Source organism: Chelonoidis abingdonii, chromosome 2 (assembly GCF_003597395.2).
Source record: "Chelonoidis abingdonii isolate Lonesome George chromosome 2, CheloAbing_2.0, whole genome shotgun sequence".
Taxonomy (NCBI): Eukaryota; Metazoa; Chordata; order Testudines; family Testudinidae; genus Chelonoidis; species Chelonoidis abingdonii.
In genome coordinates this window covers 7,548,934-7,576,314 of record NC_133770.1, presented here as the reverse complement: position 1 = coordinate 7,576,314, position 27,381 = coordinate 7,548,934, and the positions used below count along the sequence as shown (strand labels likewise).

General features: G+C 48.4%; 1 protein-coding gene across 4 annotated transcripts in view; it reads right to left on the bottom strand.

The window, feature by feature from the left end:
• The window catches only part of ALS2CL (ALS2 C-terminal like), a 66,659-nt gene that overhangs the window by 14,986 nt on the left and 24,292 nt on the right, over positions 1-27,381 (bottom strand). For 2 of the 4 annotated variants that reach the window (XM_032778905.1, XM_032778907.2), the window contains exons 2-16: positions 25,809-25,917; positions 24,375-24,567; positions 22,709-22,774; positions 20,206-20,371; positions 19,023-19,151; positions 17,600-17,719; positions 16,448-16,524; positions 13,929-13,998; positions 13,250-13,446; positions 10,756-10,821; positions 9,284-9,382; positions 6,037-6,195; positions 4,002-4,113; positions 2,295-2,372; positions 738-865 (exon numbers count right to left, since the gene is read on the bottom strand). In XM_032778905.1, coding sequence (XP_032634796.1) covers positions 738-865; positions 2,295-2,372; positions 4,002-4,113; positions 6,037-6,195; positions 9,284-9,382; positions 10,756-10,821; positions 13,250-13,446; positions 13,929-13,998; positions 16,448-16,524; positions 17,600-17,719; positions 19,023-19,151; positions 20,206-20,371; positions 22,709-22,774; positions 24,375-24,567; positions 25,809-25,917 — 1,769 coding nt within the window. The remainder of the gene's footprint in view (positions 1-737; positions 866-2,294; positions 2,373-4,001; positions 4,114-6,036; positions 6,196-9,283; positions 9,383-10,755; positions 10,822-13,249; positions 13,447-13,928; positions 13,999-16,447; positions 16,525-17,599; positions 17,720-19,022; positions 19,152-20,205; positions 20,372-22,708; positions 22,775-24,374; positions 24,568-25,808; positions 25,918-27,381) is intronic. The other 2 variants (XM_032778906.1, XM_075062158.1) reach the window with 1 other exon arrangement.

Below are 27,381 nucleotides of genomic sequence, written 5' to 3'. Positions count from 1 at the left end.
GAGGAGACAAGGGGAGGGGGTTGTTTCCCTTTGTTGTGAGACTCAGGGCATCTGAGTCTTGGGGTCCCCCAGGGAAGGTTTTGGGGAGACCAGAGTGAGCCAGGCACTGGAATTCCTGGCTGGTGGCAGCGCTATCAGATCTAAGCTGGTAATTAAACTTAGAGGACTCATGCTAGCATCTCATTTTCTGAACTCTAAGGTTCAGATCTGAGCAGGGAACTATGACAGGGACCCTCAAGACCTCATCTACTCCAAGACCAAAGTATACCTAGGCCATCTCTGCCAGGTGTTTAGCATGTTCTTAAAAACCTTCAGTGACAGAGATTCCACAGCCTCCCTAGGCAACCTGCTCCAATGCTTAACAATTCATCTAGGTAGCAAGCTTTTCCTAATGGGATGTACGACTAGAAACTGTGCCTCCAAAAAACCCTCACGACTTTGAGGAAAGGATGCTCTTGTGCTTAAGACACTGGATTGGACTCAAGATGGGATCAAATCCTGGCTCTTCCTCAGGCGCCGCAAGTGGCTTAGGAAAGTCAATTCATCTGTGCATCAGAGCCTCATCAGTAAAGTAGAGGAGGGTTCTCTTTCTCCTTTGGCCATTCTTGCTTATTTAGACTCCACTCTCCAGGATAGGGGCTGTCTTATTTAGATGTACAGAGCCTAGCACAGTGGGGACTCAGTCAGCGCTAATGGAATACAAATCACGGCCCACGGAGTTATTTACGGCCACTCACACTTTGGTTATTGAGGCATCTTGCTGGTCGCCGGAAGTGTTCAAGATTCCTTGCGTCTGAAGCCCTTGGCCTGATTTGTTACTAAAGGTGCCCTCCAGAGTGAAGCCATTGGAAAAGGTCAGCTTTCCCTGAAACAAAAAAATAGAGGGGTTATTCTATCAAACTCCCGCTTGGCAGGAGGCTGGATAAGGTTCCAACCCCCCTCTCGTGAAGCCCACAAGCAGGAACGATCCCTAAAAGGAAGTCTAAGGTGGTTATTTCCACTAGAAGGGCTCTACACTGAAAGCACTCCCGATGCCAGAGAACGTAACGAAGACAGGAGATCCCAGGAGACAAGACTCAGAAGTCCATTTGACTCGAGTGACGACACTACCCCCACTTATAGGGCTCTGGATGTGGAAATCCAGCTAGAAATGCAAAGTACAGGTCCAATACAGCAAGTAGGACTAAGTGTTAGTCATTGCTTCTGTGCCCTGAAGTTCCTGGCCTAAACCTAGAGAGATGGTGCAAATCACCAAGATACAGTGAATATACAACCTGGAAGTGTAATTCTTGTTTAGTTTCTCTCCTGTTCCTTAAGGCATCAATGGGCTTGGCATCATTGGTGCAGTGGGGTGAGCACAGGAAAATGCATACATGTGCGCCTGGAAAGCTTGCAAGAATGGATCCCTTTTGAGTGCTTTTTACTACCCAGGTAAGCCCTGTTCTGTGAGACAAGGTCTCTGGATTCTGCAGCACTCTGGGATGGCAGATGGGAAGTTCTGGATTCAGGCTAGGAGGTTTAATGAGCTAAGAAACTAAGTAATTCAGTAGAACCAGCCTTTCTTAAGATGTGAACCAGGAATCAAGGCCTGCTGGATCCCAAGCATGGACCTTTTCAAACCCAAGATTAACGTACTTGTGCCTTAGGAAAACTCAACCCTAGTACTCTAGCTGTAAGATGTGGTAGACCCATCAACCTCTTGTGGACTAGCCACTAGAAGGACACAAAGATCCACGCTTAGCATGTGTTATTGAGCACCACTATGTGGATTGTGAGTCACTATATTAAAATCCTGGTGATACTACCCTCCCATTCCTTGTTTGACCTGGCACTGACTTTTGTAACAAGCTGGAGGATTATGGAGAAGCGCATTAGCTGTATATTTGTTCATGCTCAACAGTGAAATACTTTAACGTGTTGATTTAAATGGTCATCTTCACATTTCAAAAAAGTGAAGCCATTGAAACAAATGGGGCCGCTCACACCTCTAAGCTATTGTTGCAGGCTAGTGCAGATTCTGGTACCAAAGCATTGTGTTTGCACTGTTCCAGTTTGCGAGGTTCTCTAAGCTACCAGCAAGGCTAGGGACTTAAACAAAGGTTGCATCTGATTCTGCAGCTGTAGAACCACAGAAAACATGGGGCCATGCTAACCCTTTGTTGTAAAATTTCTAGTGTGATAAAAGGAGCTGTAACTAATAGGAAAAAAAGGTATGAACTTTGATGGACAGGAGCGCCAGCTGTCTTGAAAGTTAGCAGTAACACAGCAGAGTTGAGCATAGGCAAGCAGCTCACCTTTCCAACAAATGTCAGATCTCTTGTGAAGTTGCCTTCATAAACAGAGTCATCTTCTAAGAGGAGAATCCCGGAACCCTAAGGATCGAAGAACAGACATCGAGTGCAGAGTGGAGAATGAGACACGCTGGCTTCTGTTAAGTTACTGCATTTTGTCCAACACATGGGCACACTGACACATACCATTTGTGGAGCGCAGTGTGTATGGCAAGTTATAGTGGGGAGGGAGATTGTGTATTAACATAAGTCTAACAAGCACTAGGTGGGAAAGGAGTTTTCTTGCAAGGAAGTGGGTGTAAGAAGGGTAAGAGACTGATTTCCTATCCCAAGCATCTGACTGAAGTGGCCAGTGGTACAACAGGAACCAAGGAATTACCACACAGATCAAGCCAGTAGTCCTAGTTCAGGATTCCTTCTCTGACCATGGCCAGTAATGTAACAAGCATGACTCCACTACATATCCCCATACCCATTAAAGAGTGGTGTCAGCATCAACAAAATCCAAAGGTTACAGTGGCGCATGCTTTAGAGGAAGCAGTAAGAAACTCTGGAGTGACCAAATATCGAATACTGTGCCCATGGGGAAGTTGCTCCCTGACTCCTGTCACTGTTTGTTTAGGCCCTGAAACCGAAAGGACGGACAGATGTGCACACAAGAGATCATTTTGAGAGCTGGTTGGGAATCTGCCAGCAGAATGATTTCCCCATGGAAAATGCTCTGTTTGCAAAATTAAATATTTCTGAGGGAAAAAGTGAGGTGACAGCTGCCCATCTAATAGGGTCTTGTCAATTTCACTTTCAAGCATCTTCCAGGTTGGCAGCCAGGTAGGGTGACCAGACATCCTGATAAAAATCGGGACTGTCCTGATATTTAGGTGTTTGTCCAGCTTCCCGAGCGATATTTTGCTCCGCCGGCAGCACTCCACTTTTTTTTTTGCGCTCTGCCGGCAGACCCCCCGACCCCTCCATGTATCCCGATATTTTCTCCCTCTCATCTGGTCACCTTACAGCCAGGAACAAATTCCCTTTCAGTTCTCAGGAAAAAGGGTCATGTTTTTGGACTTTGTCCTGATTCAGGATAAAATTGCTGTGTTAAGAGATTTGTGTTTTCTACCCTTCCAGTCATTTGCTAGTGAAACTGGTTTCTCATTATCCATACAAGTGGACAATCCTTTTATTAACATTACTAAATGCTTGGCCTCTATAGACAACCTTGTGGCAACAACTTCCACGTGTTAATTGTTACTTTGCCTGCACCCTGAAGAGTTTACAGGTCAGTTTGTCAAAAGCCTGTACAGCACTTAGAATAATGGGGCCCAGTTTCATGGTAGGATCTCCCAGGGACCGCTGTAATACAGATATGTAGGTTTCCTTTCAACTTCTCTTGTTCTAGTATCACCAGCAGGTAGTGATGCTCCATATGTACCAGTTCAGATGTGGGTGCACTTTAGGGAGGTGGTGCAAAATGCAAAGCCTGGGGCTGCAGGTGGTTACGAGACAGTCCCATCAAATGAAGTATTCTGGGCTTCCCCTTCAAGTTAAGTGATGATCTTGTGGTAAGAAACCAGTGCTTAAGTCATACTGCCTCCTACACACCTGAAAGATTCTTACTTTAATAAGACAGTGTTCTCATCTTTTCCTCATCCCCTGGATAAGGGATTCCGTAGTCTATTGACTAAAGTATCCACAAGAATGTTATTTACTCACCACCATTTTATCCACATGAAACATTCTTTGGTAGCACACGCCTGACTGGGTCACCACAATGCCTTGTCCATGCCTGTGGTCATCTTGCCATATCCCAATGTACCTCTCCCCTCTGGAACACAAGACAGGAGGCCCTCATACACCACCACTGGAGAATTTTGCACAAGACCATTGAGAACTAAGACGATGAGCCAGCTTCACACCAGATGAAAGAAGGTGCTTGCTTACACCTGGTGTGAGTTTGATCCTTATACTGTGGACAGCTTCTGAAAGATGTCAGGGATTGTCTGAACATCCACTTTTAAACAAAGTGTGAATTAGAGACATATTTAGTAAGTTGGGAAAGGCAGACTGGATGGCTCTGGTGACTCGCTATCCAGAGTGGTGCCACCAGTCAGGTCTCTGTATCTCATGTGTGTCAGACCCTTCCCCCCCTTTTGATGTTAGCCCAGATGTCACCCATCAGTGTAGCTGCACAAGTGAAAGCCTCTCTACAGTATATACAATGGAAGCCATTATTTACTCTCCTGGAACTTTCCCCTGTTTCGAGACTCTACTTGACAGCAGAAAAGCAAGGCTAAAATTCCAGCATAGATAAGGCCTGAACGTCCACTAGGGCATACATTTCCTGCGATGCAGCCAATGGGGTTGTTTCTCCTCCAGGCTTCCCCCCTAGCTGTCACATGGTTCTGTGCAGACTGGGGCAAAAGGAAGGGTTATCTATGGCTTAAAGGCATTGGTAAGGATTTTGATATCCCCTCCCGGTTAACCACACCCAGCCCAGAGACAAGGTAGAATCTTCTAGAGAGCTCTGGTACCCAGGGAGGATGATCTGCTCTGAATGAGGCAGCTCTAAGTCTTACATCTTGGTAGGAAGGCAGCAGGGACCAACCTTAACCTGAAGGAAGTATTGATTGGACTATGATCGTGGCCTGCTCAACACTCCCGCCCCCTGAACACCAAAAGACTAGATCCTAGTGTCCCCTTTGTAAGTGGAGCCAGAGAACACCAGCTTACAAGCTCATCGTTGACTGAGGGACAGGACATAGTCCAGTAAGCTAGAGCTGTCTACACACATGGCAAGTCCTCCCATCTTGGCGACATGCTAAAGATTTCCTACACAAACCCTTATCAGCAGGTCAGTTGATTGTGCAGGAAGCCTTTGAAAAGCCAGGGAGATCTTTTGTTGATCAAAGCTTGAAGCTCAGTCCACATACTGTTGATTTAACAATGCCACTTTTCAATGTTCGTTGACCCAACATCAGTAACATACTTAACAACCATCCAGCCACAAACACAGATATACATTTCCATTTTCCAGAAGTATCATGCATGTAAGGAGCCCCCACTTTCTACAGCCATCCTGCACACAACTTGCAGAACATTAGACGTCCTGACGTCATTGCAACTCAGACACTGCTATTGCTGCAAGGGATTTTGCTGCAAGGGGCACTCATGGTTTTAACTTGATATTCTGGCATCATTACATTGTTCCAAGGCAGTCATATGGGTCAGCACACTCACATCCATATCAGGTCATTTCAGGTGTTACCACTAGAGGCTAAACTTTGATGGAACCCTTTATCTGTTGGAAAGTGCAGTTCCATCAAAATCTAGTCACCTTGCAAACCTGAGTCAATTTTCATTTTGGAGAACAACTTGAAAGGCGTTCCAACCATCTCTATGTCACTTCAGGATTTTCAAATGAAGGATTTCAATTTTTTGCTTTGAAAAATTTTAGTTTTCAAAACAGAAATAAGGTTGAAATCAAAATGATGTGTTTCAAATCAACCCAAAATTAGGGTTTTCTAAAATGTTTCTTGCATGGAGAATTTCAAAGTGTTGGGGGTTTGTTCTAAATTGGAATGAAACCCAATTTAAAATCCTTTGTGAAACAGAATTTCCAACCCTCAGCACAGCTCAAACTTTGCATAAACTTTGCCCATCTCAGTTCACGTTGAATATGCTTCAGACCAAGGAATGCTGAAAACCCAAGTGTTGTGAACATTTCCTGAGCTCCCTTCCATAGCATTACCTGTCCTTGTCATCCCAGACTCCATATCCATTCTTCTTGTCATTATCCCATTGCCCTGTGTACTTAAATGGCTGCTCCGCTGAAGGGTTTTCCAGGATGCCAAATCCTTGACGCAGATTATCGTTAAAGTACCCTTTGTAAACCATCTCATTTCCATACCTAGAGAGAGAGAATGGACAGCATCATCTTTAAGATCAGTAGGCACTACCTATTTCTCTTGTGTTGCCTTGCTTAGTGCTAGAGGACTTCAGTTTCCTGACAGCAGAGTAACAGCGGTGCAAGCTTCCCTAACAGCATGTGTCAAGCCTGCCCTACGAGGCACCACTTACAGCAACAAGAGTAGATGGGCCTAGACAACCGGAACCCCAAATCTAAGCCTTGAATTTGGATGCTCCTCTAAGGGGGGCGGGGGGGGGTAGTTCAGTCCTTAACCTCTCAGTGGAGACTGCCAACAAGGGTACCGGAGTGTGTTATACTGACACCTGTTTGCTAGGAACTGGGATTGAAACCCACTTGGTTTCACTCAGGTTTGCAGCCAACTAGGCAGATGGTAACTACTGGGTCACTCCCATCCTCAGCTGGATTGGAGATAGTATAGAGCCTCTTATGTTTTGTTTCTAAACCCACTAGCCACTCAGGCTTCAAAGAGCATAGGCTGGGGAATAAGCCAGCCCCTACTCCTAATTCTCATATATGCCAATGCATGTCCCTCTGCCTTTAGAAAGGAAACAATGAGGAGAGTTACAGGGCTGCTGTGAAGGTTAGATGATGTTATGCTCTGAACATGAGATACACTATGCAAGTAGTATAGCTGAGTTCCCCTTATATGGCCTATTTGTAATCTAAAATGATTAACCTTTGAATGTAGTTAGAGAACTGTTGCTATATGTCTCAGTCCAGTCAACAATGCAGGTATATTCTGCAGAACATTATGAACCTAGACATTAAAAGCCAGCATTAAAAGATCCTACCATAGTATTTGCCACTTTCGCTCACTCCATCAACTACCCTCTCCCCAGAAGGTGCAAGTACTTGCTGCTTCAAATGCTGGCAAACCCAGAATGCATTTGACCAATTGAGCAGTTTTCGACATGGAGATGCTCCTTGCTGACTCCTGGAAATGTCTTTCATTCTAAAGCATGATTTGATAGCCCAATTCAGCCTGCGTAACTAGACGTCATCACGAGAAACCCAGCAGAGAGAGAGACAGTAGATCTGACTCCCACTCCAGAGACCTAAGTTGTATTCTCGACTGCCACCAGTCTGAGAGGGTCAGAGCAAGGTTGGCTAGAGCTGAGACGGCAGAGGCATTGGTGGGTATTTATAAAATTAACTATATCAGGATCGGAATAGCCAAGTTTGTATTACAGAAGCACCAATGGATCCCCAGCAAGGATCAGGGTTCCACTGTGCAAGGTGCTGTACAAACAAAAGAAGATGGCCCCTGTCCCCATCAGTCAACCTGGGCTGGAGGTTAGAGGGTTATGTAAAACCACACTCCAGTTGAGAAGGCCTGTTTTGGAGTCCTGTTTTTGCTGAACAAGGATGATGGGGCATTACGATGCAGAATATGGGTGTTTCCCTTACACAGATCCTTTTAGTCTGGGGTCCACCCAGCTCCCCTATAGTTCAGGGACAGCAAACCCTGTAGTGGATCAGGAAAAGGGCGGCACGAACCTAACACCTCTCAGTGGGAAACAGTTATAGGAAACCCAGTCAGAACTGATGTTACCCTCTATTCCAGTGTTTCACTTGACAGGACTCCAGGTCCAGGAGTCTTCCCGGAAACCAGATCCAAGAGCCCACTGCTACGCCAACCGCCCTGTTTGCTTCAGCGGTCTGGGAGAACAATTACAGCCCTGCCTTCCGAAGGTGAAGGTGCACATTTAGCCCACACAGCACGCCAGGCAAAAAAGATAGGAGAAAACTGTGTGCGTCATTAAGATCATCAAGGAGTGATGCTCTCAGTGACGCACACAGAGCATGCACAGGCTAAACGGAGGACAAGACACCAACGTTGTTCTAGAAAGTAGCTGACAGACCCCAAAACGCCAGTCCTACCATGGTACAGAGAACTTGCAGTGTCCCATGGCTGCTGCTACCTATGTTAAGGCCCACAGGCTGGGAAACCAGACCAGGGCCCTGCGATATTCCTAGGCCAGGGGTGGGCAAACTTTTTGGTTGGAGGGTCACATTTGGGTTCCAAAACTGTATGGAGGGCTGGGTAGGGAAGGCTGTGCCCGCCTCCCCCCGCCCCCCCAACAGCTGGTCCCCCCACCCCTATTGGACCGTCCCACTTCCCTGCCCCTGACTGCCCCCCACTCAAAACCCTGACGCCATCCAATCCCCCTGCTCCTTTGTCCCTAACGCCCCCTGGACCAACACCTCTATCAACCCCACCTGCTCCTGTGCCCCTAAAACTGCCCCCTGTCCCTGACTGGCTCTGACCCTCTATCACACCCCTTCCCCCAGCCAGCCCTGGGACCCACACCCCCCTATCCAACCCCCCCTGCTTCTTGTCTCCTGCCTGCCCCCTCCCAGGATGCCCTGCCCCTAACTGGCCCTCCAGGACCCCACCCCTTATTGAACCCCACCCCACACCCCAAGCCCTCTTCCAAATGCGTCCCTGTGAACGTAGGTAGAGGACTCAGGAGGAGCAGGGGCAACCATGCAGCCGGAGAGAAGCAGCTGTTTCCCCTTCAAAGCTCTGCTTCTCTCAGGACGACACTACATGGCCGCACAGTCGGCCAGACAGAAGTGGTGGTTCTGCCGGGTGTCCTCCTGAGTCTTCCAGCCACATTCCCACCATCCGCACCACCTGTCTGCTCCCTGGAGGCTGCAGGCGAGCCTCCCTCCCTGCTCTCCTGCCCAGCGGGCCCCTACGCATGGCAAGGTGAGGCTGTGGTGAAGGGGGGACAGCTGGGGGTGTGGGGGCTAGGGGCTAGCCTCCTCGGCTGAGAGCTCAGGGGCCAAGCGGGACAGTCCCATGGGCTGTAGTTTGCCCATGTCTGTCCTAGACAGAAGATTTGAGACCTGTGAATCAATCAGTCACTCCACCCTGCCCCTCCAACCCCATGCTGCTGCAGAACAAGGCAGTGTGGAGCCAGGCCTTGAGGCAGCAGGAACAGTAGATTCCTTTCGTGGCCTGCCCTGTGGTATGCTCTTCCGTGACCGAGGGGTGAGCAGCCACCCGCCAAGCAGCCAGGAACGTGTGCTCCCTGGAGGCCATGCTCTGAGCACTACTTACTCACAGATTCCATAGCCTCGCATTTTGCCTTCACACCAGTGGCATTTGTAGCAGTCATACTTGTCCTCGGAGATGAGTGGGATAAGGCAGATTCCAAACCTAGAGCGCAGACAGGAGACTTCAGCATAAGGCTGGTGCGAGAGGGGGGAAGAACAGCTACAGCAGAAGAATTTCCATAGAATCTCAGGGTTGGAAGGGACCTCAGGAGGTCATCTAGTCTGACCCCCTGCTCAAAGCAGGACCGATCCCCAACTATTTTTGTTGTTGTTGCCCAGATCCCTATATGGCCCCCTCAAGGACTGAACTCACAATCCTGGGTTTAGCAGGCCAAAGCTCAAACCACTGAGCTATCCCTCACCTGCCTTTTTTAAACAGGTGTCACTCCAATACCATCTATACCAGGGGAGGGCAAACTACGGTCTGTGGGCCAGATCCAGCCCACGAGAGCTTTCAATCCAGCCCGCGGGATTGCCAGTCCCATGGAGCAGCAAGGCTAAGGCAGGTTCCCTGCCTGCCCTGTCCCCGTGCCACACCCAGAAGCGGCCGGCACCATGTCCCTGCAGCCCCTGGGGGAGAAGGGGAAGAAGGCTTCATACGCTGCCCCTGCCTGCAGGCAGCGCCTCCCGCAGCTCCCACTGGCCAGGAACAAGGAACTGTGGCCAATGGGAACTTCGAGGGTGGTACCCGCAGGCAATGGCCGTGCACAGATGAGCCACCTGCCCCACCCCACCCCCAGGAGCCACTGCCGGACATGCTGATCACTTCTGGGAGCCTGCCTTAGCCCCACTGCATGCTGCTGCCACCCCGGAGCCACTCGAGGTAAGCAGCGTCAAGCTGGAGCCAGCACCCCAACCCCCTCCTGTACTCTGCAGCCCTCCTGCCCCCCCAAGCCCTTGCCCTGAGACCCTTCCTGCACACCACACACCCCTTCCCACACCTCAACCCCCTGCCCCAGTCCTACATTCACAGCCCTGCATACAATTTCCCCACACAGATGGGGCCCTCGGGCCAAAAAGTTTGCCCACCCCAGATCTACACACACAGGGTCAAATCCATCTCTCTAGGTTTCAGTGGATTAACCCCAGGGATGAACTTGGTCCAGATCATCTCCCATTACTCCACTTCATAGGCGAGAGAGGAAGTGATGGATGCCCACCCCCAGCTGTAACTATTTGAGCAATAACACGTGTCATCCTGTTTATGAGGCAACACACTCCATGTGGGTGCTCTGACAGCTGGGGGTCCAACCCAGGACTGTCTGCGCTAAGCATGAATCACTATTGTTTGGATCAAGCAGTAGCTCCCATTAGCTGGCAGCTGTAGTAGACTCTTATTCTCATAACGCCACGTTTCTCTAGAGAGACTGGGCGAGAAAACTCATGCTTTAGAGTTCCACTTCCGCGGACCCTTTAACAGCCAGTCCCCTACACTTGTGTTTATAAGCAAGGGAAGCCAGCTTTATAAAAACTTACCCATGTTCCAGGCCCTCTTTGAAATCCCCAACATGGTTTCGGCCATCAGGCCACTTCAGTGTCCCCCTGCAATTCAAAGCAAGTATAATAAGAAGCGGATCAAGAACAGTTGCAGTTTCTCTTAGTATGCTAGAGCATTAAGAGTTTTTAATACCCATGCTTCTAGCAGAGTCCACTCCTCAACTAAGGTCAGGAAGTCCTCCAGCCCAACCCCATAGTATAATTGCATGGAGGGAGTGTCCTAGACCCCAGAGGTGATTGATTGTGCTCATGGGCATGGATAACGATACCAGGTATGTCTACACTGCATTTAAAAAAAAAAAAAAAAAAAAACCACACGTTCTTAACTCTGGTTAGCAGCGGAGGTCGACCGCAGGCTGCCCTATAGACTAACTTGAGCTGCTAACCCAAGTTAAAAGCAGATTTGCCGTGTCTTCACTGCTATTTTAACCCAAGTTAAGAGCACCCTTTTTTGTGTGTGCAGTGAATACATACGCCAAGTCTGCGCACTCTGGAGCAGAGTTAAGGAATTAATGGGGGGATTTATATTAATTGAGGCATTTTGCATAGCCATTGGTTCGTTCAGCTTTGACAATTCATATAGTTCTATTCCAAGCAGAGAGAGACAGGTCATGGAGATGGTCAAATAAAATGAAGTGATTGTGTCTTCTGACTGGTGCGAATTTGACCCTCAGAATGAGGCAGTTGTGACAAAGCTGGTATTCTGTTATTTCAACTTTTTGCGCCCAAAGGTAGAACTAGCACTGGGTAGAAAAGAAAGGTTTTGACAGCGTATTTATAAAGATAGATTTTTTTTCAGAAACTTGTCCACACTAATTGGATCAAAAACCACCGAACATCGCCAAATATTGAAAAAAAGTTTTTTTGCAAAATTTTTCGCATCAAAATTTGGACAAGTAAAAAAAGAGTTTCAACAAGCTCCAAGTACTGGCTATGGAGCCAGATTCACTCAATGACTCCCAGGAGGGTACATTCCCCTTACAAGTGGTTCACAAGACTTCAGGGTCTGGCCAACATACCCAACCCCTAAAGCATACGCAAAACCCTTTGAGATTTTTCTGCCCTACAAATTAACTGCCCACAGTAGATTACTACTGAGCCCAGGACTAGGACCTAGGAAAGCTGGGTTCTATTCCTGGCTCTGCTACTAGCCTGTAGATTGACCTTAGACAAGTCACTGCACTGCCTCGTGCCTCAGTTTTCCCATCTGTAAAATGGGAGTAATGGTACTGACCTCCTTTGTAAAGTGCTTTGAGGCTGTACAGCTCCTAGGGTCCCAGTCATGAACCAGGACCCCCAGAGTGCTAGGTGTTATACAAACAAAGACAGCCCCTGCCCCAAAGAGCTGACAACCCAAGTATAAAAACCAACACACAAAGACAGACAGGGATTCTGGGTTCCAGCCCCTTGCTAGGTGGGAGGGTCCTAGAGCCTGGACTCCACCCTGAGTCCAAATCCCTACACTGCAGTTAAACAGCCCCTTTGCCTGAGTCAGCTGGCATGGGTCAGCCACGGGTTTTCAAACTGCAATGCAAACATACCCTCAGTGTCTGTGCCAAAGCGACTCCTCGGTAACACCAGGATACTACTTCCCTTCCTCCCACCTGTGTCTCATCTGGCTAGACGAAAAGCACACTGGGGAAGGACAGTGTTTTACCGTGTGTAAGTAACACACTAGGGTCCTGATCTCATTTAGAAGCTGTGGGTGCTACTAACACAAATCTCCCATTTGGTGCAATCCAAGGGAAAACCATTTGCTCTTCCAAAAGTGACTCATTAACCTAGGGATAAGTTCTCTATCAGGGATGATTCAGTAATACCCAGGTGGCCGTTTTACCAATGAATCTCCCAGCACCTCACTTAGTCCACCCCATTCTACGATCATTGGCAATATAGTCCCCGTTTTCTGGTGCAAGTTTCACGGCTTGTGTCATTGTGCAGTCAGACAAGGGAATCTATGAATTGTTAGAAGGGTCAGACCTACGATGTGTAGACACAAAACTAGGACAGTATTTGGGGCTCGTCACAAAAAGGGCTTGTGAGTGGAGAGGACATCAATTCTACTGACCCATTCAGCCAGGGCGGGCCAGGTCCGGCCAGCACATGTAATATTTTCTTGTTACCCAGAGGACTTGTTTGCTGATGGAGTTCAGGTCTGGCGAGCATTCAAGGCTTTGTCAGACATGTGTCTTTATATCCATGACCATGTTCAAGTGCGACTCCATGTGATGCTTTCAACAGCCCTTAGCCACATCCCTAGCTTAGTACCCGGCAGTTTACAGCACAAGCCAATACTAGCGGTACCTAGTGAAGAGGCTCAAGAAGGGTCACACAACAGGACTGACACTGGCAAAGCCAGACGGAGGGAGGCGGTCATATTGCCTGCCTGGTCCCAGCCAGCCTCACTCCCTGAGAGTGATAGGTGGCCTCAAAGTTTACACACAGAATTGGAAACACAAGCTGAGGTCCTTACTTGCCATGTGGTTTCCCCCAGTACCATTCACCTTCGTACGCGGCGTTCTTGAATCTACCCTCTGCTCGGAAGACGTACTTGAAGCAGCGATGGAAAGGAGGCTCGCTTCCCTCCCCGGCCTCACCCCACAAGGGGAAATCTCTCTTCCCATTCAGTGCCTGGCGCACGGCTTGATTCAGCTTCCATTGCCAGACTGCCTAGGGGCACAAAGGGACCAGAGGATTCAGGCAGGAGGTGGGAACAGGAGAAGGAAAGAACAAATGGCTCCTGACAAGCTAAGTTCCAGGGAAACAGGCAGGCGGCCACCAGCAGAGTCCAATATTACTCATTTATCTACCCACCACCACATAATCATGTTGGATCACTGCTACCACACTAGGAAATTCCTGCCATTTACTCATCTGGGAGCTCAGGTTTCAAGCCAAAGGCCTTTTAGCATAACATCCAATAACCACAGTGGAGCATCCCACCTTATACTTCTAATCAGAACGTGAGCAAGGACTGGACATCCCAAGAATCAGCCTATGAACAAAAGGTGGCACCGGAGTGTTTTGCATCAAAACATAAATGCAGTTTTTAGCATTTAAAGCTTTGATGTCTTCTCCTTATTCCAACAGCCAGGACGACCCTGGTATTGCACACAATGAATCTACAGAACACTGCTGTCACTTCAACTCACCTTCCTCTGTAGCTCTTTGGCAGAGAGGAAGAATGCTTCTTCTGGTGTGACGATATGGAGCACATGCCTGCTAAGCGGAAAGGCAATATTAGGGAGGTGGGGAAAGGCGAGAGCTCTCTCTACAGGCAGTGCAGAGCAAGACTTTACTGCCCTTTTCTGACTACTTTGTCCTCAACTTCTGGTTTATGTGCCCAAAAACTCACGGTTCAGGGCATCAGCCAGCCACCCGCAGGGGTCAGGAAGGGATTTCTCACTCTTCCTCCCCCCAGTGTATTCTGGGAGGTTTATCTCCTTCCTCTGAAGGATCAGGAATGGCCACAGCTGGAGATGAGACACTGGACAGGGTGGGCCAGGGCTCTGGCGTGGCACTGAGCATTCTTTCTCCAGTGCTTGGCTGGCTGGTTCTTGCTCATATCCTCAGGGAGTAACTGAACGCCATGCATGGGGTGGGAAAGAACGGTCCCCCAGGTCAGATTGGCAATGATCTTGGCAGGGCTTTTTGCCCCTCTTTGCAGCATGTGGGTGCAAATCACTTGGCAGGATTATCTGAGCATCTCACTCAACTCCGCTATTGCAGGGGGCCTTGGGCACTGGTGCGCCTTGGTCCCTCCTATTCTCTGCTGGTGGCAGATGACAATCCAGTCTCCTGTGACCTATGATCCCTGGGTTGTTGGGTTTGGTGCGGAGATGCTGGGCACATTGGTGGCCTGTGACAGACAGGAGGTCAGAGGATGATCTGATAGACCCTTCTGGCCTTCAACTCTATGAACATATTCCAGAGACTGAGCCAGCCAAGTAATTGCCACTTGGATTCAAAGATTTTTAAGACCAGAAGGGGTCATTATTCAGGAGGTCAGACTAGATGGTCATAACACAGGCCAGAGAGCTCCAGTTGCTTACCCCTGGATTGAGCCCAATAACTTAGGTTTGGTTAAAAAATGTCTTCCACAAAAAGCCACCAGTCTTGGATTCTCCATCTCTTGATGTCTTTGGACCATCACTTCCCTTGGTAGCATGTTCCAGTGGTTAAATCACCCTCATGGTTAGAAGTTTGTTCCTTGTCTTTAATGTAAATTTGTCTGGTTTCTGTTTCCACCCATAAGTTCCTACTATACCTCTCTCCACCACTTTGAAGAGCTCTTTAAATGCCTGGTATTTTCCCCCCAGGATGGTACTTACACCCTATATCTGAGTTTTGTCTTCCGAGAAACTAATGAGATTGAACTCCTTAAATCGGTCACTAACATTTTATTATTGATGATTCTCAAACTATCAGTAAAACCAGCAGTACACATCTGAACTTCCTGAGAAGGGTCTAAGATAGGATCATGAATAGCCCATAGCTAGCTCCTCCTCATGCAGCCACCAATTAGGGTGACCAGATGTCCCAATTTTAGGGGACTTGTCCTGCGTCCCGACCTTACATCGGTCAGGATGCCCTTTGTCCCGATATTCGGGACCGTCCGGACTGCAGCCACAGCACCACCACTTGCCACTGCTGGGGCAGCCCCTGGCACCTGCCTGGCGGCAGGAGCGCTGCGTGCTGCAGGGGTGGGGCTTGCAAGTGTCGGGAGCAGGCAGAGAACCCTCCACCCACCCACCCCACCCCATGTCCCTAGGAGCCAAAGGGACCAAACAGCCAGATGCTTCCCAGGACAAGAGCTGCCCCAGGTAAGCACCTCCGGGACTCCCCACCTTGCCCCCTGGCAGGTCCCTCTGGCTCTTTGGGTGGGAGGGGTTCTGTGTGTTGCCAGCGCCTGCAAGTCCCATGCCATGTCTCCAGCAGCTCCCATTGGTGCTTTTCCTGGACAATGGGAGGCACGGAGCTCATGCTTGTGGTGGGTGCAGCATGTACAGAGTCTGGAGACTCCCCTTGCCTCTCTCACCCTAGGAGCCAGGGACCTCTCAGCAGGGCTGGTGAGTGCGGCCAGGGTGTGATGGAGTGAGTGTCTGGGAGGTATGTGGGGGTTTCTGGGAAGTGAGGGTGTGGAGGGCACTGGGCAGTGCGGGTCTGTGTGGGGCACTGTGTAGTTGTGGTGGTGGGGCTGTGGGGAAGGGCACTGGGAGGGAGGGGAAATCTTTGTGTAGTGGGAAAATAGCGAGTGAGGGGTTCCATGTGGGGTGCTGGGCAGCTGTGGTGGGGCTATGGGCAGGAGGGCGCTGGGCAGGGTGTATGCGCACAGCACTGTGCATTTGTGGTGGAAGGGTTATAGGGGTCTCTGGGCATTGTGGATCCAAGGGATGCTGGGCAAGGGAGTTGTGTGGCGCAGCATGGGCCCACCCCCAACAGCAAGGGGCATGCTGGTAGCACAGGGGCAGATGGACCAGTGTGCTCTGGCTCTGGTCGGGGCTCTGCACCTGTGTCTGTCTCTTCCCTCGCCCCCGCTTGCTCAATATGTCCTGTCACTCTTGCGATCTGGTCACCCTACCACCAGTAAGGGGAAGGAGACTGATCCCAAAGTGAATGATTTGAAATATGTGGAGTTGAACCTGTTTTCAAAGCAAAGTATTTCACTTACTTCTCTGTGTCTGGCTTTTCAGTGCCGGATCCATCGACCCACACAAGCTTCAGATCAAAACTCTGGCAGTTGTTCCCCTAAAGAAGCAGACAGAAAGATGAGCAGTTTGAGAAGAGCAGATATTACATACCCAGATATTAGCACTGGTCAGGTGATCCAGGGAACAGACATTTGCGTGTAGAGCTGGATGACATTTTTTGGCTAAATTTGGGGAGGGCGGAGGGAGAAGCAAGGCAGATTTGGTAACTCCAAAACTTTGAGAATGAGTCAGTGTCACCAAATTATGTGTGTCAAAACAACAAAAAAGATTCCAAAAGTCTAAATATTTTGTTGTGATACCTTCTAAACCGAAATGTTTTGATTTCCCAGTTTTAAATGGACCGTTTTGACATTTTCTTCACATTTTAAGAATTCAAAATTCCTTAAATTCCTCAAAATTCAAACAAAATGTTTCACTCAGCCCAATATTTTTTCCATTCCAGAATTGCCAGCAACCTAAAACAACCGTTATTCACACAGCTCTAGTAGCATTTGACAGCAGTGCATGCATCCCATACGGCCCATCCCAATACGATTCCAAACTGAGCCAACATTGCTCCCTGCACTGATGTGGGGTAGGGGTGGCAGCAAGGGATGCAGAGAAAGGAAATGCCTTTGAAAGGTGCAGTAGTTGTGGCTACAACTCTGTTCCATGCTTTATTACTTATAATTTTCCAAACCTTTCTTCCCATCCAGAGTCTATTCAGTCCTGCAAGCATGTAACCATGTGCGTAAGTATTGGCAGATTGAGGCTTTAGCTTAATCTCTTCAGTTCAAGGACCTCTCTCATATACAGAGGAAAAAAAAAAAAGAAAAAAAAAAAAGCTAAGTACACTTCCAACCATGGATATTAAGTAGCATGGATCTGTTACGATGGCACAAGTGTTCTAGGAAAGAAAATTACACTAGGCCTCTTCTTCTTCCTCCCTATCCAGCTTTCTTCTCTTAATCTCCATTGAAAGTCAAAAACATACATGGATCTGAGCTGGAGCATTTCAAGCTACAGCCAGACTCCGCTATGGTATTTGAACCGAAGTGGTGTCACTTTCAGCAGGACTGAGCCTTTCACGATGACGATGTTAGCTCTTTATCCTTCTCCCAGGACCGACTCACCTGAATCAGCACTAGGATGTCATCAAAGAGCAGAACCCGATTGGTTCGGCCCACGCTGGCGAAGATCGGAAGGTTTTTGCTGTCTTCCAGCAGCCTGCGCTCAGGAACACAGAGCCACTCCTGCCAAGAAAACCAAGGAAGTATGTGATGGAGAAAGAACTAATGAACTCCCAAAGAGAAGCACCTGTAGGAATGGGTACAGTGCATCTCACTCTGATCACCTCGGAGAGACTAGCTGACTGCCAACGTCAGAGAGCTATGAGGACAGAAGAAGCCAAACAGAAGAGTTTCCTCAAACTAGAGCTTCAACCACGCAAGGTTTCCAGTGATAGAGAACCTTTGGAACCCTCCAAGGCCGCACCCTGGAAGCGGGAGACCTAGATAAGTCTTCATTGAGTCTACATCTGTTTCTGTCCCCAAGAACATTTGGGTTCCATACGCTTGAATGGGGCCTGGTTCAAGTAAGCTTTTAGTCACATCTGAACCAGTCAGTCACACACCCCTAAAGATGACTGGAATGGGGGAGTAATACTGAACTTTCCCTCCCCAGGAAGAGAGGGATGGAAGGAAGCAGATCATGTAGGAAGCCTACTGAACTCTTGCCCACTTTTGGAACAAAAAACGGAAGACACTGCAGTTGGTGTTTGGATAAATGTTCTCTCACTTCTGGTGGGGACAAGCACTTGCTGGAAGTGCCATGGAAGGAGAGTTACAGCCAGAGCCGGATGCTGCTCCCAGGTAAAGGAACATGAGACAGACCCCTGCAAGCCCCAGAGTGGGGGACCAGGATGGTTGGTCACCCCCAGGTAGAGGATTAGGGAGGCAATGTATATTTTGTAGGCTTCAAGACACCAACAGGAGCTTGGCCACTATTACTTGCACCTTAAGGAGAAAGGATGCTGAAGGAATAGCAGGCAGCAGGGCCCCTGCTCAGAGGTTACAGTACCACCCCCAGATAGGCAGAACACAGGCCTCCTAGGGCGGGAGGGCAGTGGGGATTTGTACAGACTGAAAAGGGAGTGTTTGGGGATCTGATCAAGGCAGTTGTGTGGTGGTCTGAGGCAGGAGTAAGGGTTTTGTAGCATTTGAGGGGGGCTTAGAAATTTGGCTAGTCAATTAAGACACACTGACCCCTGAATATTTTAGGGGTCACCATTCTTTGGTAAAGGGGATGTTGAACAGCCTCTGTGAATGAACCCATTATGGAACCTAAACTAAGAATACAAGATCTGGGGCCCGCTGTATGGCTCTCCAGAGCCACGGGGGAGGCATTGGAATGGCCAGCCCTTTGGTAAAGTGGATCCATGAGGACCTGTCTAGTTCCCAGTACAATGCATGCTCTGGAATCTCTTGTCCTGGGCCATCAGCATGACTATGAAGGACCGCAGACCGGAGGGCCACCGAGGTGGTGTTTCTGACTCACCGTGAGTTTGTTTCCCAAGGACTTCCACAGGGCTTTGGTCAGGCAGGCTTCATCCAGGACTTGGCTAATGAAAGACTGCAGTTTGGCATATTGCTTGGCCACACTGGTGACGAGTTCTTGGTCAGGGCACTGTCAAAAGGAGAATGCGCTTTTAGGAATGTTTCAGCTAGACTTGTACCAGATCTCCATCTCTTCCTACATCACAGCTGTAGGAGAGACATGGCAGATCTGAATTAATTGTGCTGGCCCTCATTACTAGTGTGTGAACTACTGATTTATTAAAAGCTCTGATCTAGGAATTATTTTGGGGGAGTTCTCTGCCCTGTATTATACAAGTAGTCACAGACATCCCTTTTGATCTTGGAATCTGTCATTCTATTGTCTAATGCAGGGTTTCTCAAACTGGAGGTCGGGGGGGTTGCAAGGTTATTACATAGGGGGTCGCAAGCTGTCAACCTCCACCTCAAATCCCGCTTTGCCTCCAGCATTTATAATGGTGTTAAATATATAAAAAAGTTTTTAATTTATAAGTGGGAGTCGCAGTCAGAGGCTTGATATGTGAAAGGGGTCACCAGTAAAAAGTTTGAGAGCCACTGGTTAATGCTTAGAGCATATTACAGCTTCAAGCCTTTGAGATCTATTCCTCTGCTTACTGGGTGAACCTGGGCCAGTTACTTCCCCTCTGTATACCTGGCTATATTATGGGTGGCCTGCATTATGTTGCCACTTAAGATGGGCAAATAGTGGATTTTTCTATACATGGGCAATTCCAAAACAAAACAAAAGCTTCACATCAGGTCAAACCAAAAATGAAATTGAGATTTTTTGGTGCATAGGAAAGTCAAATAACTTCAAGTCAGGTCAAAAAAAGTGTTTCATTTGGACACTTCCAAAACACTGATTTTTTTTGATTCAGGTCGACCAAGAGAGCATTTTTTGGTGAACAAACTATTTGCAACTAGAGCTGGCAGAAAGTTTCGGCAATGCCTAATGATTTTACAGAGAAGTGTTTTTAGAGTCTTTAGAGGAAGGAATCTGCACCAACGCTGCCCTCTACCACCGCCTGCCTGTTACACACATTTTCCTTACAGCATATGGTGGTTACAGTATCACAATACTCCAGAGCTCTGTGCATGGAATACCGAGACTGCTTGTCAAATACCAGTATGAATAGTCTAGTTACCTTGCCAATGGCCTCGCTGAGCCTGGTAAGGATGAGGGCATATTGCTGCACGTGATCCCGGAGAGGTTTATGGAGTACTGTATGCAGGGCCACCGGAATGGATGTCTCAGAAGTGAAGTCTGCAAGGAATTGCTTCAGTGCTGTCTTGTGTGTCTTCCAGAATTCACTGCAAGGTTTTCAGTCAACAAGACACCAGTTCATTACCGGGCACGTGTCTCCACGCTTAGTAGTGTCTAACCTGCTTCTCTTAATGAGGCAGCTTTTCATAACCGCCCATCTGCTCAGCCAGACGAACATTCAGTCACACCCATGCTACGCAGCAACTTTGCTGACAGGGCACAGGTGACTCCCAGGCAGTGATGTCAGTAACTATGGCCAATGCAGAAGTGTGGTCTAGTGGGGCAGTCATTGGACTGGGAGACTGTATACCAGAGCTCGATTCCACACCTGCCACTGGCCTGCTATGTGACCTTGGCAAAAACCACTCACCCTTTTTGTGAAGTACACATAAGGAATATGGTGTTACAGTCACACTGCTGGACTGACACACTAGACACAACATACTAGTGGACCGATTCAGATAAAAGCCCCAAACTACTGTCTTGTCTGTTCAATATCCTTTTCCATAGGACTCGTTACGGTAAGAACCGGCAACAAACAGTGCAAGAAAAGTTACTGTAATGAAGTTCCTGGCCCAATTTTACAGACCCAAATTTGGACGAAAACTGCAAAGTTTGAATATTTACCTTAAACATGTGAGGTTCCCTCCCCTACCACTAATGCACACAGCCCTCACCCCCAACTCTATCTTTATTTTAATATCATTATGTGCTGGCTACCAACCAAAGCCATTCAGTGTTGAAATGCAGTCATTCGACTACAGATCTGTTACACGTAGTAACTCACTGAGTGAAACTGATCAGGAATTAAGGGAAGAGGATAGTTACTTTTGCAGCATCTAGGCCAGTGGTTTTCAACCTTTTTCATTTGAGAACCTCTAAAAATTTCAAATGGTGGTGTGGAGCCCTTTGGAAATCTTAGGTTGAAAGCCACTGATCTAGAAGGAGCAAGCTGACAGCACAGCCAGCAGCTCTGCTATTCTCTTTGGCAAGTCTACAAAAATCTTTCAAATAGCAGAGAAAACGTTGTGTATGGTATGTGCAAATTTCCAGGCCTTCCAGTTCTGACTGGAAATTAAATGCTTCTCTGAACACTTCTAACAGGGCAAATCCTCCAGCAACTCTGATTTTATCTGCTCTTTACCTGAGCTATTTTGCAATTCTGCAGTGGTTACTCGTGCCTAATTATGAGCAGGCTTTTGAATGTTCTATTCAAATGGCAGTTTGCATGGTCTGTCTCCACTACACACCTGAAAAATTGCACAAGATGTGATTCCGTGGAGCTGAAATGGAGCTTCTGCCGGATCCCGAGGTCTTTGACCTTTTCAGTGCTTGCCTCTCTCTACCTCAGTGACTCTCTCCCCTCATTGTTTCCCAGCAAGATCTGCTGGAAGGAGCTAGGAGAGCAAATCACATGGGATCCCTCCTCACTTTGAGTTACGGACCATCTCAGAATCCATCAAGATAGTGAGAGAGAGCAGCAGCGGCTCTGGTTCTAGGAGGCTACCTAACCTGAAATCGGTGTTCGGTTGCTGCTCGTATAGCTTTGGGATTGGAGCAATGAAGCTGTGGCAGTGCATTTCTGCACAGGTTGGTCCTGGGGGGACAAGGTTCCAGGAAGACTTGTACAGCCTGCACTACAATGAATGCTACTGCAGCTTCACTGCCATTAGTACTTGAGCTAGGTCAGGCCTGTTTACACATGCTGCCATCACACCTCATGACTTCAGTGTAGACATACCTTAAAAAGTAGCTGCACTCTTTGGTTTACATGCTGTGACACACTAAGCAGCACATTCTGGTCCCATTTTGCTCGCCTTCCTGCCAAGGATCTAAACACTCAGTTCAGTCACTATTAGAGCGGAGCAAATCACCGATTTTTCGGTTCAGCAGCAGTTCCAAGAGGGGTTTGGGTTCAAATCCAAAAAAGCGGAGACATTTCAGCAGTTCAACCCAACACACACACGCCCCTGCTTGATTTAAAGAAGTGGTTTGACCCAAAGCCTTTGTTTCCTGGCATTTTTAAAGGGCCAGATTCAAAGTCAGTGAAGGAGGTGATGGTACCTCCCCATATAACTTTTAGCCTAGTGGTTAGGGTGTAACCTGGCATTGTGGCCTCCACTGAAGCTGGAAGCAGCCTGCATTGTAAGTTTGCAACCCAGCCAGGAAGTAGAGATGACTCAGTGCCATCCCGTTACCACACTCGCTGGATTTCTAGAGTAATGAGGCACTTTCTGGCCAGCATATCACTGTAGCAGGGCCAGCTCCCACAAGACAGGGGACTCTAGGACCTGCTTGAAGCCTCACTCCTTTAGCTTTCCATCATGAAGACAGGGTTATTCCCTCAGGCTGAACAGGACACTGGAGGGTCTGAAGCCACTAACCTTTTATTCTTTGCCGCCTGGTCAAAGCCCTGGACTACAACGCAGTTTGCAAAGGTGACGAAGTATCTGTAGGTAAAGAGAAAGAGAGGCCATATGTGGGTCAAGTGGTAGCTACCAGGTTTAAGAGGCACTGGGAGACTCTTGTGGTTTGTTTGAAACCCTATCATGTCTGTTACCTTTTTTGCCCAGGGTGTCAGAGATGGAGACTAAGCCCATAGACTATTCCCTCCATGCATGTTCCCTACAGAATGCTCTCCAATGCCTTGTATAACTTTGCTTGGGAGATCATCAATGGGGAACATTCTCCACTAGGCTGATTACCAGGAAAGTACCTTAAGATCCACTTTGCTTAGGCAACAGCAGCCCTGGAGGGTTAGTCTGCAGGGACTGAACCCAAGACCGGTGATTTAACCCTATGGGCTTCTACTAAGGCACAGAACCTGGTCTGCTAGACTAAACCCAGTAGACATGGTCTCACCACCAGAAGCAGACAGCCCAATGTCAGCATGTGTTCTGCTCCATTTTGTCTAATTCCTTAAAACCACCAGGTGTTCTGCTGGGGGCAGGTTGTTATATTATTTGTAACCCCCCTGCCTCACCACCCACACGTTGCTTCTCCCTAGAAGCATAAGAGAGAGATGGCTTTGGTATAGATGTCTCTCCCCCCCGCCACCATTAACACAGCAGTATACACCAGCAGAGTCAGATCACCCTGCATATTAAGCATGTGACATTGCAGGATCAGGACTAGGGTGTGTAGGCAATCCGATCTGCTAGCACGGGACCCGACACCCACGCGGAGGCCGGCCTACACTGAGAGCAAGGTGTGATATCCAGCATCCCGAGTTTGGGATGATTGCGTTTCTAATGAACGGCAGAGCAACGATAAGCTGCTGGTTATCCCAGATTTTAATGGGGTTTATAGCACACCAGAGCCCAATCCTGAAAACACTCCTGCACAGGAGCAGTCTCCTTGGCGGTTCTGCTTTAATAGAGTCGAATGACTGCGACACGTTACTTTTTCCACTCTGTGTCCCAGTGAGGTCTGCTTGCTTCCTTGCATCCACCCCGATCTAGACACAAGTCCTCCCATCCTGATCACAGCACAAACTCGGGTTGCATATAACTCAGTCATGGCTTATATCCCCACCCTCCACTCCTGTAAAGCTTCTAAATATCAGCATGCACCAGTCTCCATCTTATACCTCTTCAGAGAAAAAAAACAAATCACAGCCACAGGTAGGGAAAGGGTACCAACTAGATACCAGGGTTCTCAAACTTTGCTGCACCGTGACCCCCTTTTGACAACACAGATTACTATATGACCCCAGAAGGTGGGACTGAAGCTTGAGCCCGCCTGAGCCCCACTGCCCCAAGTGGAGAGGCCAAAGCCCGAGCCCCACCGCTCCAGGCGAGGGAGCCAAAGCTGAAGTCCAAAAGCTTCAGCCTCAGGTAGGGGCCTGTAACCTGAGCCCTACTGCCCAGAGCTGAAGCCCCGGGCCCCAGCAAGTCTAAGTCATCCCTGGCGACCTCATTCATATGGGCCCCTGACCCACTTTGGGGTCCAGACCCACAGCTTGAGAACCACTGAGATAGACAAAGATTTCATCCTGATCCTCTAATAGGTTTGCTTCAGTAATCAACATTATAGTGTCTTTGTACTTACTGGATATAGATACTGAGAAACAGGTCTCCCTTCCACAGGATGTAGAGGTCTTGGAGGCAGAGCGACGGGGAGATGCTGAACTTCTCTTTCAGCGTCCGGTGGTTTTCCTCGGTCAGGTCCCAGAGAGCGTGGAAGCGGTCGTTCAAAAGCAGCAACAGTTTCAAGTTATCCTTTCCTTTCTGCTCATGAGGCTCTTTGAAAGAGACCAAGACGAGATGACACTACAAAGTCACAGAATGATAGAAGTGCAGGACTGGAAGGGACCTCGAGATGTCTTCTAGTCCCCTGCACTCAAGGCAGGACTTGGTGATGAGGCCCAAGTAGTCTCCTGGGAGACACATGGTGCAGTGCATCACTTTGGTATTGTATTTCCTCAATGGATACACACATAAATCTGAGACATTCTACAGAGAGAAGAGCTGATGGCTAGCATGTGTGGACACCCTCTACCTTAAGAAGCTGTGCGGATCACATACTCAGCTGGTGTGTATTGGTGTTGCTCCATTGAAGTCAATGGAGCAGCACCAACATACACCAGCTGAGGATCTGGCTCCACAAGTTCTATTTGCTAAGAGCTGGGTGGTCATCACTATCAAGGGGAAAAGGCAGGAGGAGCACAGCAGCTTAGGGGACTAGGCAAGGGAGTGAGAACCATTCAAACTTCACTCCTTCATGCTAAAACAAGCTTGCAAGTGGATACAAGATTGGGTGCTTGGTTTTCAACACCAAGGACCTGAATGGAAAGTAGCACCAGTTTAGATCTGTTATGGGTCTGACTCTCTTCTCACACCAGCAGGAATCTGGATTTACTATAAGGAAACAGCTATCAATGATCCAAGCCAATGTCTTGGACGAGAGGTCACATGCAACCTTGTAGAGTATGTACTAGGATAGCACCCTTTGCATGGGGTTACGTAGCAGTGTAGACAGCAAGGCACAGCTTAGGCAAGCAGAGCACAGACACACTTGAAGAATGTGGTTATGCTCCTGAATACAGGCCCTACATGGCTCCCTACTTACCCAAGCCTCCCCTTCCCCATTTACATTGCTATTTTAGCCATGTCGTGTTCTGCCATCTCTCAGCTGCTTGTGCCCTTCCCCCTCTGTGGGGAAAGGTGCCTTTCCCTGCTGCCTACCTCACCTGAACTTTTCGCTGACAGATGTATCTACATATCACAGGATGGACGCAGCTTGTTTCTTCACTGTGCCGGGGGGAGCTACACATCGCTACACACCGCTTTTGGTGGTGTGTAGCGTAGACGTAGCTTTAGAGTTCCAATTAATCTGAACTAGATTTAGATTCCATTTCCCCAGGTTAGAACATCTTCCAATACGCCTGCCTCAGTTACCACTGAAGCCTAAGGACTGCATCAATCAGATGCCGAGAAGCAGAGATTCATAAACAGATGGCTACATTCTCTTCTGGGGGCTTACCCGCCTGGAGCAGGGGCTCGAGAACGATGGTATTGATACGCGCGAGACATGCAGAGAAGGTTTCTTCTGATCGTAGGAGTGACTCTGCTGCTTCAGTGGCACACATGTCCTAGATGCAAACAGAATTAAGGCCGTTCACTATAAAGAACCCTACACCACAGTATGGCCTCCAGGCCCCCAAACTGGGCCCTCCTGGTGCTTGGTGCTGCACACACAGCGAGAGACGCGCCCAGTCCAAAAGAACAGAGAGAAAAGTGGGATGGGAACTAGAGGGACAGAGAGACGAAGTGACTTGCCCAAGGTCACACCGCAAGGTCAGAGGCAGAGCTGGGAACAGAGCCCAGTTTCCCTCCTCCAAACACTAATTCTCAGACCACTGCTTTTGTCAACGGACCATGCTGCATCCTTGCAAGACTTCAGCAAGCATCAGAGCTTTCAGAAAAAGTCCTTGAGCTTTTCTAACACTGAATCAATGCCCCAAGAGCTGGACTCGCTTTCCTGAAGGAAGCCCCTTTATGCCCAAAGGTTGTACGGTGAGGACAGGGTTAGTTCAAACTTCCTCCACCATTAGCATTGTGCCAGCGAGCCTCAACTCGCCTCCAGTGGCAGCAAAATATGTTGTATGCTGCCACCAAGCTACCCACCATAACAGCTGCTCTGACCACATCCACCCCAAGGGAGCAGAAAGTCGTAACTGGACAGCCAGGGCAATCCATCGGCCCACACTGCTGCACAGAACGGAAGTCATTGAGTAATATTGCTTGCGTTCACAGGCCAACCAACAAACTCCTATCGCTTCCTCTTTAAAAGGAGAAAAATACTAACCCAAGTGCAGCTAGCTAGCGTCACGGAGAGCCACGGTGGAAAGAACCCAAGCAGTGAAGAAAATCAAGGGCAGGGTGAATATGGTTTGGAGATCCCGCTAACAGAAAACGTGCCACTGTAACTAAGACTATAAACAAGACTTTTTCTGAGGCTCTCTGTGATAGCCGTGGGCACTTAAACTTCCCTAACTTACAGGGTTATGAAATTCCGTAACATTGGAACAGTGTGCATGACTTAAAAGGCTCGTTTTTGCAAGAACACTGGGACAGGAAATGCCCGCAGATCACAATAAAAATCAAGACAAGACAGGCATCTTAACCCCACTCACCTTCTAAGTTCCAGACTGCACAAGTGCAGGGGATAATGAATCATAAAGCAGAAGTGAAAAAAAGTCAAAGACAGCAAGAAGACTGTAGGTGTCTAAACAATTTTGGTTTTAGGTGCATTTATCCCACTGCCTGTGGACATGAAGATGAAATTTCTCCTCACTCAGATCTCTTACAATCCTGCATGCCCCCCCACAATATTGGGTTTGGGGCACCTTACCATTTAATGCGAGGATAAATGCAACACCTCGAACTAAGGAAATATCATTCCTACTTTACAGGCTGGCAAATGAGGCACAGAGAAACAGAGATGGATATCCAAAGGTAGTAGGAACCTAACGATGCTATAGGCATCTAGGGCAGGGGTAGGCAACCTGTGGCATGCGTGCTGAAGGTGGCATTCACACTGCCTGGGTCCTGGC